This window comes from Neofelis nebulosa, chromosome 1, assembly GCF_028018385.1.
Source record: "Neofelis nebulosa isolate mNeoNeb1 chromosome 1, mNeoNeb1.pri, whole genome shotgun sequence".
In the NCBI taxonomy this organism is placed as follows: Eukaryota; Metazoa; Chordata; class Mammalia; order Carnivora; family Felidae; genus Neofelis; species Neofelis nebulosa.
In genome coordinates this window covers 174,953,869-174,972,682 of record NC_080782.1, presented here as the reverse complement: position 1 = coordinate 174,972,682, position 18,814 = coordinate 174,953,869, and the positions used below count along the sequence as shown (strand labels likewise).

The following is an 18,814-nucleotide window of genomic DNA, read 5'->3' as shown; positions in this document are numbered from 1 at the left end:
ATCAGCTCACCAACTCATCATGGGCCACTCTTTCTGTGTTCACTAAAACCGAACTTTCAGCTCCACACATACACAAAGCTCTTGCTTGCCTCATGGCCTTTGATCTTGCTGGAAGTATCTATCCTACTGCTCTTCACATGTTAACTTCATCTTATGCATAAGGACTCCAAATCTATCCCCTGTGACCTACCACCAATCTCCATCACTATGAGTAAGGCCTTCTCATTTCTGCTTATCCATAAAAATAAATTGTAATTTTATTTGTTTGTTCTTTCCCATTAGGGTTTAAGTTCACTAAATGTGCACACAGTGTCCTTGTACAATGTTTAAACCATTAAATACTTACCGAATGAAAACACAAACCATTCTTTCCTTTTATGTCTCCAATTCACTGTATTTTGAAAGTCCCCTTAAATTTTTCCTCCTGGCAGTTTTTCTCTCCCCAGTTCCTAATGGGAGTAATTCTTTTCCTTTCCTTCCTCACACGCTGCACCTCCCCCAACACACAACCTTCATATGTACACTCAAGATAAAGAAGTTGGTGGTTGGAACTAAAAAATGAGTTCACTAATATTGTAGGATACAAAATCAATACACAGAAATCTGTCATCTTTCTATACACTAATAATGAACACTCAGAAAGAAAAAATAAGAAAAATGTCTCCTTTCCAACTGCATCAAAAAGAATAAGATACCTAGGAATAAATTTAACCCAGAAGATAAGAGACCTGTACACTGAAAACTATATGAGATTGATGAAAGAAATTGGAAGGCAGCTATGCTAACCACTATACCACCAATGCAAGATTGATGAAAGAAATTGAAGAAGGCACAAATAAGTAGGAAGATAGCCCATGCTCATGGATTGGAAGAATTGGTATTGTTAAAATGTCCATTCTACCCAAAGGGATCTACCAATTCAAATAGTCCCTATCAAAATTCCAATGGCATTTTTCACAGAACTAGAACAAATATTCCTAAAATTTACATAGAGTCAAAGAGACTGAATAGCCAAAGACATCTTGGGAAAGAAGAACAAAGCTGGAGGTATCATGCTCTCTGACTTCAAACTACGTCACAAAGCTATAGTAATCAAAACTGTGTAGTATTGGCATAAAAACAGATACATAGATCAATATAACAGAATAGAGAGCCCAGAAACAAACTCACTCACATAGGGTCAACTAATTTGCAATAAAGGAGCCAAGAATATACAATGGGAAAAGTCTCTTCAATAAATGGTTTTGGGAAAACTGGACAGCCACATGGAAAAGAATGAAACTGGACCGCTTTCTTACACCACACACAAAAATTAACTGAAAATGGATTAAAGACCTGAGTGTAAAGTCTGAAACCATTAAGCTCCTTTCCTAAAAGAAAATATAAGTGGTGACATCAGTCTTGGTGATGATTTTCTGGACTTGATAACAAAAGCAAAGACAACAAAAGCAAAAATAAACAAGTGGGACTACTTCAAACTAAAAAGCTTCTGCACTGTAAAAGAAACCAGCCACAGAATGAAAAGGCATCAATGGAATTAGAAAAACAATTTGCAAATCATAGATCCAATAAAGGGTTAATATCCAAACTATATAGAGAACTCATACAACACGATATCAAACAAGCACACAAAATCCTATGCCCATTTAAGAAATGGGCAGAAGATCTGAATAGACATTTTTCCAAAGAAGATATGCAGGTGGCGAACAGGTACATGAAAAGGTGCTCAATATCACTAATCATCAGAGACTTACAAATGAAAAACACTATATTACCTCACATCTATTAAACTGGTATTATCAAAAAGATAAGAGGTACCAAGTTTGGCCAGGATGTGGAGAAAAGGAAATCCATTGCATTGGGAATGTGAAATGGCACAGTCACTATGGAAAACAGTATGGAGGTTCCTCATAAATTTAAAAAATAGAATTACCACATGGTCCATCAATTCCACTTCTGGGTATTTATCCAGAGAAAATGAAAACACTAACTTGGAAAGATATCTGCACGCCTATGTTCATTGCAGCCAAGATATGGAAGCAACTCAAGTGTCCATCAACAGATGAATGGATAATGAAAATGTGATATATATAAACAATGAAATATTATTCAGGCATAAGAAAGAATGAAATCTTGCCATTTGCAACAACATGAGTGGACCACGAGGGCACTATATTATGTTAAGCAAAATAAGTCAGACGGAGAAAAGAAATACTATATGACTTCACTTGTACATAGAATCTAAAAAACAAAACAAAACAAAACAAAACAAAAAACAAGCTCATAGATACAGATAGATTGCTGGTTGCCAGAGGCAGAGGAGAGGAACTGGCAAAATGGGTAAAGGGGGTCAAAAGTACAAACTTCCAGTTATTAGAAAAGAAAGAAATTCGTGAGGACGTGCTATTCAGCACGGGGACTACAGCTAAGAATACTGTATTACATAGTTGAAAGTTGCTAAGAGAACAAATCTTAAACGTTCGCATCACAAGAAAAAAATTCTACAGCTACATATGGTGATGGATATTAATGACTTACTGTGGCGATCATTTCACAATATATACAGATATCAAATCATTGTGTTGTGTACCCTAAACTAATAGAATGTTGTATGTCGGTATTACCTCAATTTAAAAAAAAAAGAAAAGAAAAAGAAGTGGGGGTGGGGGAGGATAGAGATTTAAAAGCCTATACAACCCAGTCCTTGGGGACAAGGTCTTGCATTGAGTATTCTGCACTCCAGAGATGCTTCTGGAAGTAAAGAGAGGAGGCTTAAGGGATGCCATGTTTTAAGCCTTTCAGTTCGAGTGCCAAATACCTACCTTTGAAGTGAAAGCTTTCTAAATGTATGAACTCTCACGCTCCTGTTTTAAAAAGTCAATTGACTAAATTTTAGAACCGTAAAACACCCCAGGCCACTTAGTCATTACTGCTCAGCACTGATCCTTCCTTGCCACTACAAAATATCAAAGAACGTGTGCTGAATGTGTGTGTGTGTGTGTGTGTGTGTGTGTGTGTGTGTGTGAGAGAGAGAGAGAGAGAGAGAGAGGATCTTGGAACCTGGATCTACTCGTAGAGTGCACTGAACAAGAAGACCAGCGTGTGAAACGCTAAGGAGAGAGAAACACAGGAGCGTGAAGTAAAGAACAGAGGTTAGAAACAGCAAGGCCAGCATTTTAGAAGCCATTTTCTCCCACGAGACTCTGTAGCTCTGGTCTTCTGGCCTCTCTGGCGGCCGTTTGTTCTGAGCGATGCCGGGGACCAAATGGATCCCATCTCAGACAGCCTGGCAGCAGCCGTTCTGCACAGAGCATGGGGCCGACTCCCCCGGGGCTCTAGCTGGTGGTGTGCAGAACGGAATCATCTGGAGATGCCACCTCTCTCTTTTCTCAGCTGCAGCGAAGCACTGAATTCAGACGCAAGGACGCGGTGTCAGCCCGGACTCTACCTGGGGAGTTTTCATTTGAATCCGGGATCTGAGATCCACTCTTCCAGGGCAGCGGCACTGCTGTTCAGAGCAGCCTCACCCTCCCGTCTGGAGAAGGCACCCGCTGACTGTGGGACGGGGCTCCCTGCCAAGGCTCTGGCTTTACACTCAAACACATCAGGGCGGCTGGGGTTTTTTTCTCCCCTTTTCTGTTTTAAGAAATTACAAACAAACAAACAAACAAACAAACAAAAATCTAGGGAGTGCAGAGGAATGGAAATAGCCCCAGCCTGGGAGTCAGGAGTCCTGAGTGCTTTGCCTCAGCAGCAATGACCTTGGGTGATCTATTGAGTCTATAGTCCGACCTGCTTCCACCTACTGTGATGCCACACTTGCTCCTCACGGATAACGAGAAGGTTAAAGAAGACAGTGTGTGTGACAGTGCTTTGGAAACAGCGGCTCCTATGTACGCATAAGGCAGCACTGTCAACAATAATAATGGAGTGCCCGTCTCTGAGAATGACTATAACTATTTTTTTTTTTACTAATCGCCTTCAAAAACACTGTATTAAAAAAAGAGAAAATATCTCATTGAATCTGTCTTCATGAGGCCTATCAACTTTTAACTGTCAGCTTCACATGAAAGAAAATAGGTATTTTCCCCAGCCCATATTTCAAAAAGGAGAAAACATTTGCTATCATTAAATAAGAGTTTATACCTCTATTATTATATCGCCATGCTGATTATATGCCTGTTATAGGATCAGTGGATGATTTTGGGGGGAAAACTTTATTAATACCAATTTTTACACTACCCGTGACACCTGCAATTCGCTGAGTTCTGACCATGGGAAGTGGGGAAGAGGTAGCACTTTGTTCAGCCCAACTTTTCAAGTCAACTGGTTTTACTTCCTTGAGAACTAAAGCTCAGAGAGGTTAATTCACTGCCTAGGATAACAGTTCACTGGCAGAGCTCGGGATTTGAATCCAGATCACTCTCGGTCTAAAATTTGTGTTTTTCTTTTGAAATAATACTCTCTCTGAGCTATGTGATAGCTATCATCAGTAAACTGCAACATTCATTTTAAGGTTTTTTTTTTTTTTTAATGTTTATTTTTGAGACAGAGAGAGACAGACAGACAGACAGAGCATGAGCAGGGGAGGGGCAGAGAGAGAGGGAGACACAGAATCTGAAGCAGGCCTCCAGGCCTGAGCTGTTAGCACAGAGCCCGATGCAGGGCCTGAACCCACAAACTGTGAGATCACGATCTGAGCGGAAGTCGGACGCTTAACCGACTGCCACCCAGGCTCCCCTGCAACGTTCATTTTAGATCATTAAATTAGATGAACAAGTAATTTACATTTTGGAAAGCAAAATTTTTCTGATTTTAATAGATTTATTGATATCCAAAAAGGTTTCAGGAAATGAGTTTTGAGGTTCTGACATCCCACCGACAGTCAAGGTACAACCTGTATTTATGTCACCACACTGACCCTGGCTTCAAATGATCCACAAGAGGGAGGGTTGGGAATTTGCTGCTGCAGAAAATCAAAAACGGGCCTGTGGGGGAGAGCTGTTTTCTTTAAATGTTTACTTTGATAATTGGTCTCTGTGTTAAATTACACATTCAGTACAAGTGTTTTAATACCTATTTTCACTCTCCATCTATGACAGTGGTCCCCAAACTGGGCCACACATCAGATCACATAGTAAGTTTTTTTTAATGCAAATTTCAAGGTCCCTGCCTAGACCTATCGAGTCTGGCGATATTTCTATTTATGAAATTCCCCTCAGGCATTTCTGATTTAGCTGGTTCTTTGAATCCCTGATCTGTTGTGATTTATGACCTTTCAGAGTTGATTTTTTTTTAATTCTAACATTAGATAGTCATACTATTTAAATCACTTGGCTTTTTTTCAATGGCGCTAACTCATAAAAACTATAGTTACTGAAAACCGCAACTTTCTGTAATTATGGCTCAATGGGTTGAAAATGGAAAACATACACATATAAAATTTGGGAGAAAAAAAATCCTAACTGCCATCTATTTCCCATGTTGAGACCTCATGTTGCAACCCTGTCCCAAAGTGAATTTGATGTCTGAGCCATAAAGATCTAAGAGCTCCTCGTGGGAGGGCTGTAACAGCGCTCGCAGGCCATTAGAATCACCTCTCACAGCCCCCAACCACTTTGCTAAAGACCTCCAGAACCTCTGAGAACTCCTTGAACAAACTATCAGTAATTCACTGTTTTCTAACATGAGCATCCATAAGAGGTATTTTTCCGTTATTGCTGTCAACAAAAAATTTGTTTAATAATAAACATAGATTGTTATTTTTCCCATATGTTCAACAACTCATTCAGAGCTGTAAATAGAAAACAAGAATGTCACTCACAATATATAAATAGAGGGGTAGCGTGACATGGCCGAGAGCACGGTTTGGTTATTAGAAAATTGCATTAACACGTGACTGCAAATATCTGCAAACTGCTCCTAAAAATAAAGAGGGTAAAAGTCACCAACTAGCTAAAAAGCCAACCAACCAATAAAACCATTCAGGTACAATTTAGTGTAAAATTCATTCTAAGAAAAATCTTTAGCGTCTTACACTTTTAACATTGGTTCTAGAAAAGTGAAGCAAACTTTATTGTTCTCTTACATTATTTCCTTTCTGGAAAGCATATTTTTAGGTGGGGCTTTTAAAAATTATTATCCCATCAACCCCCTAGCGCAGTTCTTTCTTATCTCTGGACAAGGAGTGTAGCGATCGAGAAGTTTAAATGAAGTACGGTATGCCTTTATCACTGCTGCAATGATTTTAACCTAGGAAACCAAACCAACTTTTAGTGGCCAGTTGAAAAATTGGCCAATTATAAAGTTCATGTTCTCTCATCCAACCTTTTAGGCAGGGAAGGTTAGATCTAGACAGTTGAACTGGACCGAGAAACAGCAGGTCCATATGAACACTACATACAGGCTAGTGATGGAACGTGGGAACATGATGCTGAATCAGAGCAAATACAGTCCCAGATAATCCCCAATTTTTGAGAATGTATGTACTCAATCAACTTGAAAATCAGGCTCTAATCAAGGTTTTTCTTCCCTCCTGTCCTTTTTTGAGATGCAAGGAGGAGAAATCAAAGATTAGGAGTCAGTTTTCCATACGTTTACCCCCTTCCTGTTATAACATTCACTGTTTGGAATGATGAGCAATGACAGTGAGAATTATTGTTTTTTCTTGAGAAAACTTTCATAGGAATAAAAATTTAATCTGTTCCCTGTAATTAGGTTTCTATAATGTGCTCGCATGTTTTTGTATGGTTTTAGGAAGAGAGGATATACGTGGATATTATTTTTTTTAAGCAAAACAAAACAGGCAATCTAATGAACTTTCACAGGCCAGCATCGATTTACGCAAGTAACACAAAGGGTCTTGTGTATGGTGAGTAAGTTCTGCTCAAATGACACTTACTGGTGATTTTTTAAAGTTTTATTCTAAAGAAATCTTTGTCCTGTGTTGTCTTCCTTTAACAGCCCACTTTTCCTGTAGGTCCCGCAATAGGGACAAATACGGCGATTAGCTTTGCTCCTTACTTAGCACCTGTAACCCCTGGAGTTGGGTTAGTCCCAACGGAAATTCTACCCACCACACCCGTTATTGTTCCCGGAAGTCCACCCGTCACTGTCCCGGGCTCAACTGCAACTCAGAAACTTCTCAGGACTGACAAACTGGAGGTACTTCATTATATTTGTGGTTTGAGATGCATCTGGGGTAGAGGTGTACTTCTGTGTAAGTGAATGCTTATAAGATATTAATTCAGTCTTGCAAAACAGCCATGCACACGCACACACACACACATTCATCTAAAAGCCATGCATTCGTAATTCTGTGGTTTCAATTTAAGGCAGAGTTATAAAGGAAATTAGTCTGTAGGGAAAGAATTAGTTTAGCACAAACGAAATTCAGCTGTTTGGAATGTGTGTTCAGGGGCAAAATATTTAACAACCAGTGGAACACTGAATCAATCACTGTGTAGGCCATAGAGATGGCTCCTGAAGGCCTCCAGCTGTGCTGGCATTAACCTTTCATGGCTCCTGGAAAGGTCTGAGAATGGCCAAATCAGAAGAATTTGAAACACCTGGGGACAGGGGTGGGGTAAGTGGAACTATGACTATTGACCATTTGGTATGATCACATTTCAATATTTTAGGAGCTAATATGATTATATTGGAATGTTCCAGAATATCAGCCCTGGTTGTACTGTTGGTAAACAGGGGAACTGGAAGCTGGGCGTATTAAGTATTCATTGAGATATTTTCTTTAAGTTCAAGTGTTCGGTAAAAGTCAAGAAAACACGTTCGTATAATTATAGAAGATGATTCTTAAGTCATAAGTCAAGCCAACCCTTACTGGGTAAAATTTCTCTTTAATCAGAGTAAGAGGATTTATCTTAGCTACTATATCCTGTGATATTTAATAGAGCACTTTATGCAGTAGTGTAGAGATTCTGATAGATTTTTTAAAGAGCTCCTTTAATTCCATTACCTATTTAAGTTGTTAGGTGATATATGTATGGTTAGGATGTACACGATCCAATGTAAATTGGATCATTGGAAGATGTTCTTTCAATGTGCATTTGCTTAAATATTTACCCAATAAATCTTGAGGGCAATACAGTGTTGCTGCCTGGTATCAGCTTCAGTCTGGAGCATATGAATCCCAAAACGAAAAGACTAAAGACCCTAACACTGCTGTTTTGATCTAGCCTGCCCCTGTGAATATAGAACAGACCTTTCATGGTCTAGAAAAGTGTTTGGGGCTCCACCTGCTGGACCCATGGAGTGTTCAGTTCGTGACAGTGTGGTTTAGAAAACAAATTAAATCAGCCGAGTTGGGAACAAATTGTCCTCCCCAACAGGACTGGTAGACAAAAACATAGAAAAATAATTTACAATGACTTTAGCAGGCCTTCATGCAGTTCATTTCAAGCCAGGAATGAAGCCGGCTTGTCCTGCACACGGCGACCCTTGGTAAATGCTTGACGGCTGGTCTGTACCTCTGATGTGGTCTCAGACTGGAGGATTCCATTTAGAGAGGAAGGCTTACTCGGAATTGATGGGAACATCTTAGTAGTTTTTATTTGTACATTTTATGAACTAAAGATCGGAATATTGGCTTATATCCAAAGCAGGAGGAAATGATGAGCAATCTTGCGACTTCTGTGTTACCCTTCAAACCCTCTTGGCCACTGGTCGGTGAAACTGTGTTTCCCAAGTAAGTTTGACTGTCACAAAGCTTGACTGTCACATCAGTGACCCTTCATATAACGTCACTGATGGCCGAGATGCCAACCACTGCTTACTGGCTTTGGAATTAGAGCCTAAAAGGAAAATAACTTACAGTTTTACTCGTAGTTCTGTCCTGCTAATGATATTTATAAACCTAAGTGTTATGTCTATAGGTCAGTCATGTCATCTTATATTATCGATATTCAGGGCAGAATCAAGAATGCGCTTTAAATTCTAAAGAAAATTTTCTTTATACAATAAACTCTTGATGCATCGGAATTCTTAGGTGATGGAGCATTTAGGGTAACTAAGGATTAAGGACTAAAAAAGCAATAGCAACAACACATGAGTACTTGGAACTCTATTCCTCCTTCCCTCCACTTATTTCTTTCCCCTTCTTCCCATATTTCTCTCCTTTTTGTCTTTTCTTTGTTTTTTTATCTTCTTCCGGTGCCATCAAAAATAATAATAGAGTGATCTTAAATGCAAGTTTCAACGTCTCAGCCTCGATTGTTCTGACTTATGATTATAAGCGTAAGTTATCTTTTTAGAGCCCGGGAGTCCTAGGGGAAAACAGGAGTATTCAGATTCACCCCACCCACTTGCCATCCTCGGAGAAGGAACAAGCTTGTTTCCCCCAATCCCTTCTGGAGTTGTACAGCTGTGACCTGGTGGCTTGACCTGTGAGGAAACTATCCCTCCATGCAAAACAAACAAACAAACAAACAAACAACCAAAAAACTATGGCATCCCAGGGTTGTCAGAGTAGGAAAAGATTTGGATGTGCTTACAGATGTCCAAATTATATACTATATGTCGTTAAATACATATATTATGTCCTAATTATTAGAGATGTATATACACTAGCCCAGGGACAAATGGAGGCTTTGTTGATTTTTGTTATTTTAGCGAAAACTGCGCATTTTGACTTATTTTCTCAACAGAGTCCCACCCCAGCAAAGAGGGCGAAGCAAAACTCAAATTAGTTTGTCAGGGAGTCTGGTTACTTGAGCTCTGCACAGCAAATTTCTAGTGAAACGGCACGAAAGCCCCCATTAAAAGAAAGGAAAAGCATTTATTCCTTTTTTGTTTTTTTCAACCTAAATGGCTGCGCTCGCAGAGGTAGTTCCCGGCGGCCATCAGCCTCTCTTCTGCATCGTCTGCTTCTCCCCCCTGTGTCCTAGGTATGCAGGGAGTTCCAGCGAGGAAACTGTGCCCGGGGAGAGACCGACTGCCGCTTTGCACACCCCGCAGACAGCACCATGATCGACACAAACGACAACACCGTAACCGTTTGTATGGATTACATAAAGGGGCGTTGCATGAGGGAGAAATGCAAATATTTTCACCCTCCTGCACACTTGCAGGCCAAAATCAAAGCTGCGCAGCACCAAGCCAACCAAGCGGCGGTGGCCGCCCAGGCAGCCGCGGCCGCGGCCACAGTCATGGTAAGTGAGGCGCGCCCGCCGCGCACCTTCCTCCGCCCGGGAGCCCTGGGCGCCGGGCGGCGCTTTCCCCGCGGGATTCAGACGCTCTCCCAAACGATCGGGACCTAGGGAAGGCTGCTATTCCTGCTGCTCCGCTGCCTAAGTTCTGTTGTTGTTTCCCCCCCGTTTTGTTTTGTTTTGTTTCCCCCTCCTTCCCTCCTTCAGCACAATAAGTAAATCCCTCGGGCGCAGGGAACCCCGGCGAGGCGTCAGCGCCCCGCCCCGGGGCCCGTCCTGCTGTGAGTCCGGCCTGCGCTGGCCTGGACTCCTCCTGGGAGCGGGCTCCGTGGCCGGCGCCGGCGGGAAGGTGGGCTCCAGAGCTTAGCGGAGGAAAATGCGGCTGAGCGCTGCGCGGCCCTGGGGGCGGGGAGGCTAGCAACAGGTGACCAGTGACGGGCTCTTCCTACTCCTGTTCCCCCCGCCCCACCCCGTCCTTCAAACTATCCCCCCCCCCCCCCCCCCGTAAATGCAATTGTCTGCAGAACATCCAGTCACGAAACAGATGAAAATGGAGCTGCACTGACTGGTGCTTTAAAAGGGGGGGGGGGGGGGCGGGTAACACAGCCTGGAGTCCCTGAGTCACTGTACTGTCCCTTAGAGACCAGCTGTCTCTGCCACCTCCTCCTGCTCCTCCTCTCCACTCTTCCTCCTCACCATCATCATCATCATCATCATCATCATGGCTGGGGAGCTGTTACAGCTCCAGACTCTCAGGCCCCACCCCAGACCTTTGGGATCAGAATTCTAATTCTAAAATATGCTCAGGAGGGGTTGTATCCACATTAACAGTTGACAAGCACCTGCCTGGAACACTGGTTCTCAAACGTGGCTATGTTTTGGAATTACCTGAGGGGTCTTAAAAGATTTCAACACCGGTCCTTTCCCCCAAAGTTTCTTATTTAATTTGTCTGGGTGTGGCCTGGGCGGTGGCCATTTTTTTGGAAACTCTCATGGGATTCTCCTGTGCAGCATGAGAACCATCACACTAGGCTGTAGAAATTTCTAGTTAATTTGTTTTAACATGAGGTCTCTGGCTTATCAGAAGCTCACTTTAATATATGATAGACACTGCGCATTCACTCATTCATTGAAAACATTTAAGTTTATTTTAATGTTTATTTATTTTTGAGAGAGAGAGACAGAGCACAGGCAGAGGAGGGACAGAGAAAGAGAGAGGGAGACACAGAAGCAGGCTCCAGGCTCTGAGCTGTCAGCACAGACAGAGCCCGAGGTCCATGAACCGCGAGATCGTGACCTGAGCCAAAGTCCGACGCTTAACCAACTGAGCCACCCAGGCGCCCCCAAAACATTTAATGAGACCTGCCATGCAGCAGACACTTGCTGGGAACATACACACATTAAGAGGGCTTCCTTACCCTCAAGGAGCTTGGAGTTTAGTGAGAGCAACACTGCTGCTCAGGGATGATGGAAATGCATAATGGGTCCCAGCGGGGAACGAAAGACTCGGTGGCCAATGCTCCCTCGGAAGAGACAGACAGGGCTTCAGAGATGAAAGGTGTACTTTAATAAAACAGTATTCTAACTAGCGACTGCCACCCCACACTTGGATAACTGATCAAAATGCAAGCGTAGCTGTTACACGTAAAAAGCTCCTATTATTCAACATTCTTCCCACAAATGTTTTTAAAGGCCTGGCCCTGTGAGTGCCGGGGATACAGAGAGAAGAGCACAGAGCCTGCCCTCACGTGATGACCGCGTTGGGCGCGGTATGTGGTCACACAGACCCTTCCAATCGGATCCTGTTCCCAAGCGGCTTGAGCACTGGTCCTCCATCTCCCATGGTTTCTCCTCAGAGTCTCTGAGGCTTTGGTGCTTTTGCCTCACATCTTCTTAGTCTTATGTCCCCGAACAGAACAGTGATTTTTCTGAATGTGTGAGTTTCTATATATATGCACAGGTGTATGCAACCACAAGAGAGAGAGTCTGTCGTACAATATAGAGAAATTCTCCCTCTCTTTTGTTCTAGTAAAAGAGCAGTTTACAAAACTGATTGTAATTGGGAACCGAACGGGGGTGGGCGTGGGGAGGAGAGTAAATTGGTTACTTAATGCTGATGGAAAAGGAACTCTTCTAGTGAGCAAGTGAGGTCTTTTCTACCTTTCTCCTATGTGGAATCTGTCTTCCCATCCTCTTAGTGAAGATCTCATCCTATAGAAGTGAAAGCCTGGGTGGCTCAGACGGTTAAGCATCTGACTCTTGATTTCAGCTCAGGTCATGACCTCATGGTTTGTGGGATCAAGCCCCACTTCGGGCTTGGGATGGCAGTGTGGAGCCTGCCTGGGATTCTCTCTCTCCCAATCTCTCTCTTTCTGCCCCCTCCTGTCTCTCAAAAATAAATTTAAAAAACTTAAAAAAAAAACAAAAACGAAGTAAAACTGTTTTTTCATTGCAATCATTGTTTTAGGCCAGCCCCAATTTATCCTAACTGGAGTATTGACAGGCCCAAAGAACACATTTTTTCCTCTGAGGACTGCGGTTGCAGGAGACAAAAACCCAACTGAAGTAGCTGAAATAAAAACTTTGGACTTCGTGCGGTGCCCTCCAAAGGGAGTAGAAGTAAAACAGAGATCAGGATGCCTGCATCCAGAAACTAGAAAACCAGTAGGTCTTTTTTTCTCTTTTCTGCCTCTCTTGGTATATCAACTCTGTTTTCTAAGACCAAGTTCTCCAATGCAACATTGACCACGGCTCCAGACCCCTATAGGGATACGTTCTTATGTCTTTCGACAAGAGAGAAAACAGTATCTACTACAGCAGTTCTAATTAGAAAAACTAAAAAAGCAATTAAAGGTCATTTTGGGGGCTGTCTTCATAGTTAGAGTACGAGCGTGCTATGATTGGCTCAGCCTGGGTCACGACAGCCGTCTCTGGCCACTGGGGTAGGCGACGAGGTTCTGGGAATATGAAAAAATTAGTCCCTCTATCTCAAATACCTGTTGATACAACAAGCCACTGGTAGTAATAGTGACCTTAGGGCTAAGCCCTGAATTTATCTGAGCCTTGATTGTATCTGGCTGTTTATTAGAAGTAGCAATTGTAATGTCCACTATCTATCTATCTATCTATCTATCTATCTATCTATCTATCTATCCTTCAGTCACTGAAGGAACAATGCAGCCATTCTATGTCAATGGTAGGTGACTTGGGTTGGTGGGGATAAGAGAAGACATAGGCATTTACACAAACACGTCCTTCCTCAGCTTGGTATTTTAAAGTCAAGACTCCTTCTCTGTGTGTGCTTCTGCGTGCCCTTCTGCGCATTTTCACATCACACTTACCAAGATGCATAGAGGTATTGCAGTGGATGTCAGTGTATGTAGTTACCGTATTTTCCCAGATAGTTATACTGTACCCAAATTTGGAGTTCTGATATTTCAGGGGATCTTGCAACATCGTCAAGGACAAGCCAAAGGAATGTAGTTTCAGAAGAAAAGCCAGCTTCTTTCTGACAATGACATGAAAATTATTGAGTCTGTCATGTCTTTTTAGTTGAAGTGAGAGGCTTATGTGAACCCACTGAGATGCAGTTGGGTAAAGTCAAAGTATTCTTACTCTAGGAGCAAGATTGCCCAACACACGGAAAAAAACCCTCTTATTTTATTTCCTTACTTAAAAGAACAAATGAGAGTGATGATTGCAGTCAGAAGATCTTAATATTCCATTCACCTGGGCTCCATGTCTGAACACAAAGAATTTCTGTAATGCAATTTGTATTATTGTCCAGGGATTTCCCCTTCTTTTGATTAATTGGACCCTGAAACACATTTAAAGCTTTGATTCCAGAAAAGGAGACATTTATTTCCTTTAGAGCCTTATTCTTTCATAATGCGTCTTAAAACGTGGGCCTCATCCTCACCAGAATTTTTTTAAATGTGAAAACAAGGCAGACAGAGCGTCTCTCTGGTAATTTTCACACAAAGGGTATGTGATCTTTAAGCAAGCAGTCTTTCTTCACAACCCTACAACATGGGGCTACATGGGAGAGTCCTGTTTTGGGAAAGGAAACGGGGCCAGCTGCCATCAGCTAGATAAGCTTCAACCGTTCAAGAAAACATGTACAGGAACTTTGAATTCCATCCTATTTGTCTACATCCCTTTCTTCCACAAGAAGGCAGCAGCTCTGATTATTGTCACCGGGGTTTTCTGACTCCTCAGAGTTGGTCTTCGCCCACAATGCCTGGCACGGGCCCTTGGTTTGCGTGCCTTGACTCGCGGTTGAGTTGTTCTTTGAGCCAGAGAAGGAAATATCTGGCTGGATGTACACAAACCTGCAGGTGGTCCAGAAAGGGCAGAGGGTCCAAAACGTTGTTGAGGCCAGCAGGAATGGATGCCAAGTGTCCGGCACATAGTCGAGGCCCAAATAAAGAACTTCTTTCTCTGCTTAGGTACCTAACGAAGCTTCTAAGACCAGCCATGCTTGGTGATCTCTAAAGTCTAGTCTAAGCCTGAAGACCTTTCAATGTAGGTAAACATATGACGGCAGTCAAGTCATTCTTCAACCGCAGAGTATCTCTGTGTTACAAAGCCATACTATAACGTGGTTATTAATCCATACAGATTTTTTAAGCTTTATTCTACGCATGTGCTTCAAAGCATGAGGTGTGCAAGATACTAATATGTATGCCCAACCTTTGAAAACTTACTGTTTCCTTGACAAGACATGATATGGGGCACCTGGGTGGCTCAGTCGGTTAAGCGTCCGACTTTTGACTTTGGCTCAGGTCACAGTCTCACGGTTCGTGAGTTGGAACCCCACATCGGGCTCTGCGCTGACAGTGCAGAGCTTGTCTGGGAGATGTTTTATTTATTTATAAATAAATATAAACTTAAAAAAAAAGGAAAAGATTTTTTTCTAGGATATTTTTCTAAGATATTTGTGTCTAGGAAAGATAACTCACAGTATGCAGTGGGAGAAAAGGAGATGCTGGCCAGCTCAGTTTAGAGCTCTCAGTGTCCTCACATTGCTAGGTTCTTCTGATTTCTGTGGACATGAACTTTCATCAATCTAAGATCAGAAAAAAAAGAGCATTAACCTTCCAGGTGAGGATCCTAGGGAGACATGTTTGCTATTTCTTCTTCTACTTGGAGACGTCATTGAATGATGCTTTGTTCAATCAAAATTTCATTCATAAATGCCATCCTTTGGAGACATAATCACTCTTCCAGTTAGCATAGCAGACAAAATCAACGCAACAGTAGACCTGCTTTGGAACTCCCAAGGACTGGAAAAGGGAAGAGAAGAACTGAGTCCAGAACGTTGAGACCAAATTGATTCTGAGTTTGTGTTCTCGGTGCACTTTGTGAGAACGGGCTGTGCAGCCTTATACAGTTAGCACAGACGAATTTAAGCTTAAAGAAATGCATTATCAAGCAGTGTCGAGACTCTGCAGCAACCGAAGATCTTAAATAATGTGGTGTCATGGAAGTTACATAATGGGGAACTTACGTCTGAAGAAAGAATATCCAGTACAAAGAAGCTTTCTTATTGTGAGGCTCTCTGGGTTTTAAAAATGTTGTAATTCTACTTCCAGAACACTCATTTTATATTATTTGATGGCCTCTATTAAGACTGCCTTCCCAAACATTTCTCTGTTGGACATTCTAAATCTCTTCTCTGCCTTCAATCCTTTCCTCACCCACTTTCTTTCTGCCTACCTTGCCCGTCTTTACCTCCTGGCACCTCTATACTTTTGATCTCGAATCATCAAATGATGATGAAAAGAGCTCTGTCTGCAGAGGAAAATATCATTAACTGTTTCCCATTTTGAGAGTTTAGTAGTACCTCATATTATTGCAAATGCCATGGTTCCAGCTCAGAACTTTAGAATATCACGTTTTGTATTGGTTACACAAACCTTAGGGATTTACCTATTGTGCTACCCATTGAAAAAGGGGTATTTCATTTTTTATTTGCATTGGAGCTACTCCTTTTATTTTATTTTTATTTTCACAGAATTCCATCATAGAATTTTCCATTTTTTACAGCAATGATCCAGGAATAGGAACATTTTTTCACCGTGGTCTAAATCGATATTTGTTATTATTTCAGCTGCTTAAATGAGACAGTCTGCCCCCAAATATGGTTATAAGCTAAAAATATTATTTTACATCTAATATTTCAAGCAGTCCTTGGCTATTTTTTTTAGCTGTTTGCTCTTTTTAGCTGTTGTAACTTGTTCTAGCCACGAGTTCCACTTCTCATTAACTGGGTTGGTCACTGATTATAGCTTAAATTACAAATAGAATTATTAAATAGAGATTATTCTGATACCTGAGAACACTAAATACCTTTTTAAAGGGTATTTTCTTAGCATAATCCGGTAAGTTGTTTGAGATAAATTGAATTATAATTTCAAATGTAGTGAAAAACACAGAATGGATGATAAGTTAGTCATTAGAAACAGTACAATGGGATGAGAGTGGGAAATTTGAGAAACTTACTATTCAAATTCAAAACTTGTTAAGTTTGGAACCTTATTCCGTGTTGCCAGATCCATGCTAGCAGAGTGAAGAGAAGAATTGAGACAATTATCCACATGATTCAGACAAAAAATTAAGATCCAAACCCAAACAGTTTTGCCCAAATAATCTTGTGTTTGAATATTTTTTTGCCTGAATTTTTTGTCTCAGTTTGCCACTTCATTTTGTTAGGCTAGATCTTCATTAACAATTATTTTTCTGAACGTTAAAGATAATATCTTTTTTTCACTTGGATCTTCCACTTAGTACATTCGTTATTTTACATTTGAAAACTAACTTATCAGAAGTTCATCAATCCTATGGCCCTTGAAAGTTTTGCATTTTTTTTCTGAAGCAATATAAAAAATGCTTATGGTGTGTATGCAAGCTGCTGTTTTAATTAACTTTCCTGAATTTCAAACATCTATATTTTACTCTCTTATATGCTTTTAACTAAGGTATAGTAGATGCATTTTTGCTTCAATACTAATTTAAGGTGTAATATTCATTTCTTTAGAGAACATTTTTGTTGTTGTGCATGCCTAGTGTTTTGTACGTTGTATATTGCATTCAGAATATTTTTTTCCTTCTCACCTATCCACAATGCAATGCCGTTCCCATGATGCACCTCTGCTTGCTGTTTACCTGTATGTTAATTCGCTTGAATCCCATTGGCCCACTGCCATCATGTGCTCGCTGCCTGTTATTAAAAGACTCAGTCGACTGCCAAAGCAATGAAGCGACCTCTCGAAGCATCTGTAGACCTGGTACTTTGACCTTTCACCTTTCGCTTTGCATGTAGCTTTTCAGAGAACCATCTGAGATTTGTATTACTTGTAAAAATTGGTTGCAAATGATCATTATTATTAATTAATGGAAAAAAATAAGGTGTTTAGCCATCTCATTTTCATACGTAATATGTGAAATAAATTAATCCTAACCAATTTTAATACGTTTTCCAAAAGAGTGAAGCAAATTTAAATTACTTGCCTCGGAAAAATGCGCATTATAATTCTTATTAACCTTTAAATCCAAGAAATTGCCGTTTAGTTAACGAAGAGAATAGGTATTAATAATAACACAAATGCTTCTTTCCCCCCTTAGAATAGTTTAACTCGTTTTAAAAGCTGAAGTCATTTTTTATTTTTTTTTAATATTATTATTATTATTTATTTATTTTGGTGTTGCTTGATAGTTTTTCTTTTCCTTAGTTGAGATGCTACCGTTTTGGGTTACAGAAATCATGCTTCCGCTCTCAATAACAAATTCTCACTCATTCGACATTGCTGCTGTTTAAATTAAGGTGCATGGCAGAGGCATCTCCTTAGCTGTCATTTTGAAAGAGAATGTTGGACTTGATGATCTCTGTGGACACGGAAGGTGTGGTTACTTTGAGTTATACATGTCCTATCCGATTCTTTCCTCATAGGCCTTTCCCCCCGGTGCTCTTCATCCTTTACCAAAGAGACAAGCACTTGAAAAAAACAACGGTGCCAGCACGGTGTTCAATCCCAGCGTGCTGCACTACCAGCAGGCTCTCACCAGCGCCCAGCTGCAGCAACACACGGCATTTATTCCAACAGGTACGTGCCCTGACAGCTCCAAGTCCCGTGTCCGTGTGCCCTTCCGGTCATGTGCTTTCTCCTCATCCCTCAAAGCTGTTCGGTGGCATCTAGTTTGCTTGTAAAGGTACAGTCAATACAGCCTGAAACTCATCATTGTCCTAGCTAGCTAGATACATTTACTTTGCTTGGATGATAGCGAAAGACTGTCAGGTTTCTAAAGCCAAATATTTTAGAGAGTTGAGTGACAGACTGAACCCGTGAGACGCAAAGAGTGGTCAGTTAGGCCTCTTGGTTTCTTGTATCTGCACATGCTGTGTAAAATTGTTTATGTCAGTAGGGCCTTTTTATGTGTGACAGTTCAGATTTGTCATTAACCCTGAATGACCTAAAAATAGCAATTCCAGTAAATACTAACCTTTTTTTTCCCTATTCCTATTCAGAGCACTAAACAAAAAACCAAGGCTGTTCAAATTAAAGCGATCTTCTTCTCATATTTTACATCCATTCTCTCTCTTTCTCCATCGTTCTCAGCTTCACCAAGTGCACAAATAGATAGGGCTCTTA

General features: G+C 41.2%; 1 protein-coding gene and 1 long non-coding RNA gene across 12 annotated transcripts in view; one reads left to right on the top strand and one right to left on the bottom strand.

The window, feature by feature from the left end:
• Nucleotides 1–18,814, bottom strand: part of LOC131483476 (uncharacterized) — a 167,263-nt gene that overhangs the window by 71,017 nt on the left and 77,432 nt on the right. The gene's annotated exons all lie outside the window — the stretch shown is intronic.
• Nucleotides 1–18,814, top strand: part of MBNL2 (muscleblind like splicing regulator 2) — a 158,610-nt gene that overhangs the window by 105,872 nt on the left and 33,924 nt on the right. For 4 of the 10 annotated variants that reach the window (XM_058681559.1, XM_058681576.1, XM_058681570.1 and 1 more), the window contains exons 4-7: nt 6,964–7,164; nt 9,903–10,166; nt 17,399–17,452; nt 18,115–18,268. In XM_058681559.1, the coding sequence (XP_058537542.1) occupies nt 6,964–7,164; nt 9,903–10,166; nt 17,399–17,452; nt 18,115–18,268 (673 nt within the window). The remainder of the gene's footprint in view (nt 1–6,963; nt 7,165–9,902; nt 10,167–17,398; nt 17,453–18,114; nt 18,269–18,814) is intronic. The other 6 variants (XM_058681589.1, XM_058681607.1, XM_058681598.1 and 3 more) reach the window with 2 other exon arrangements.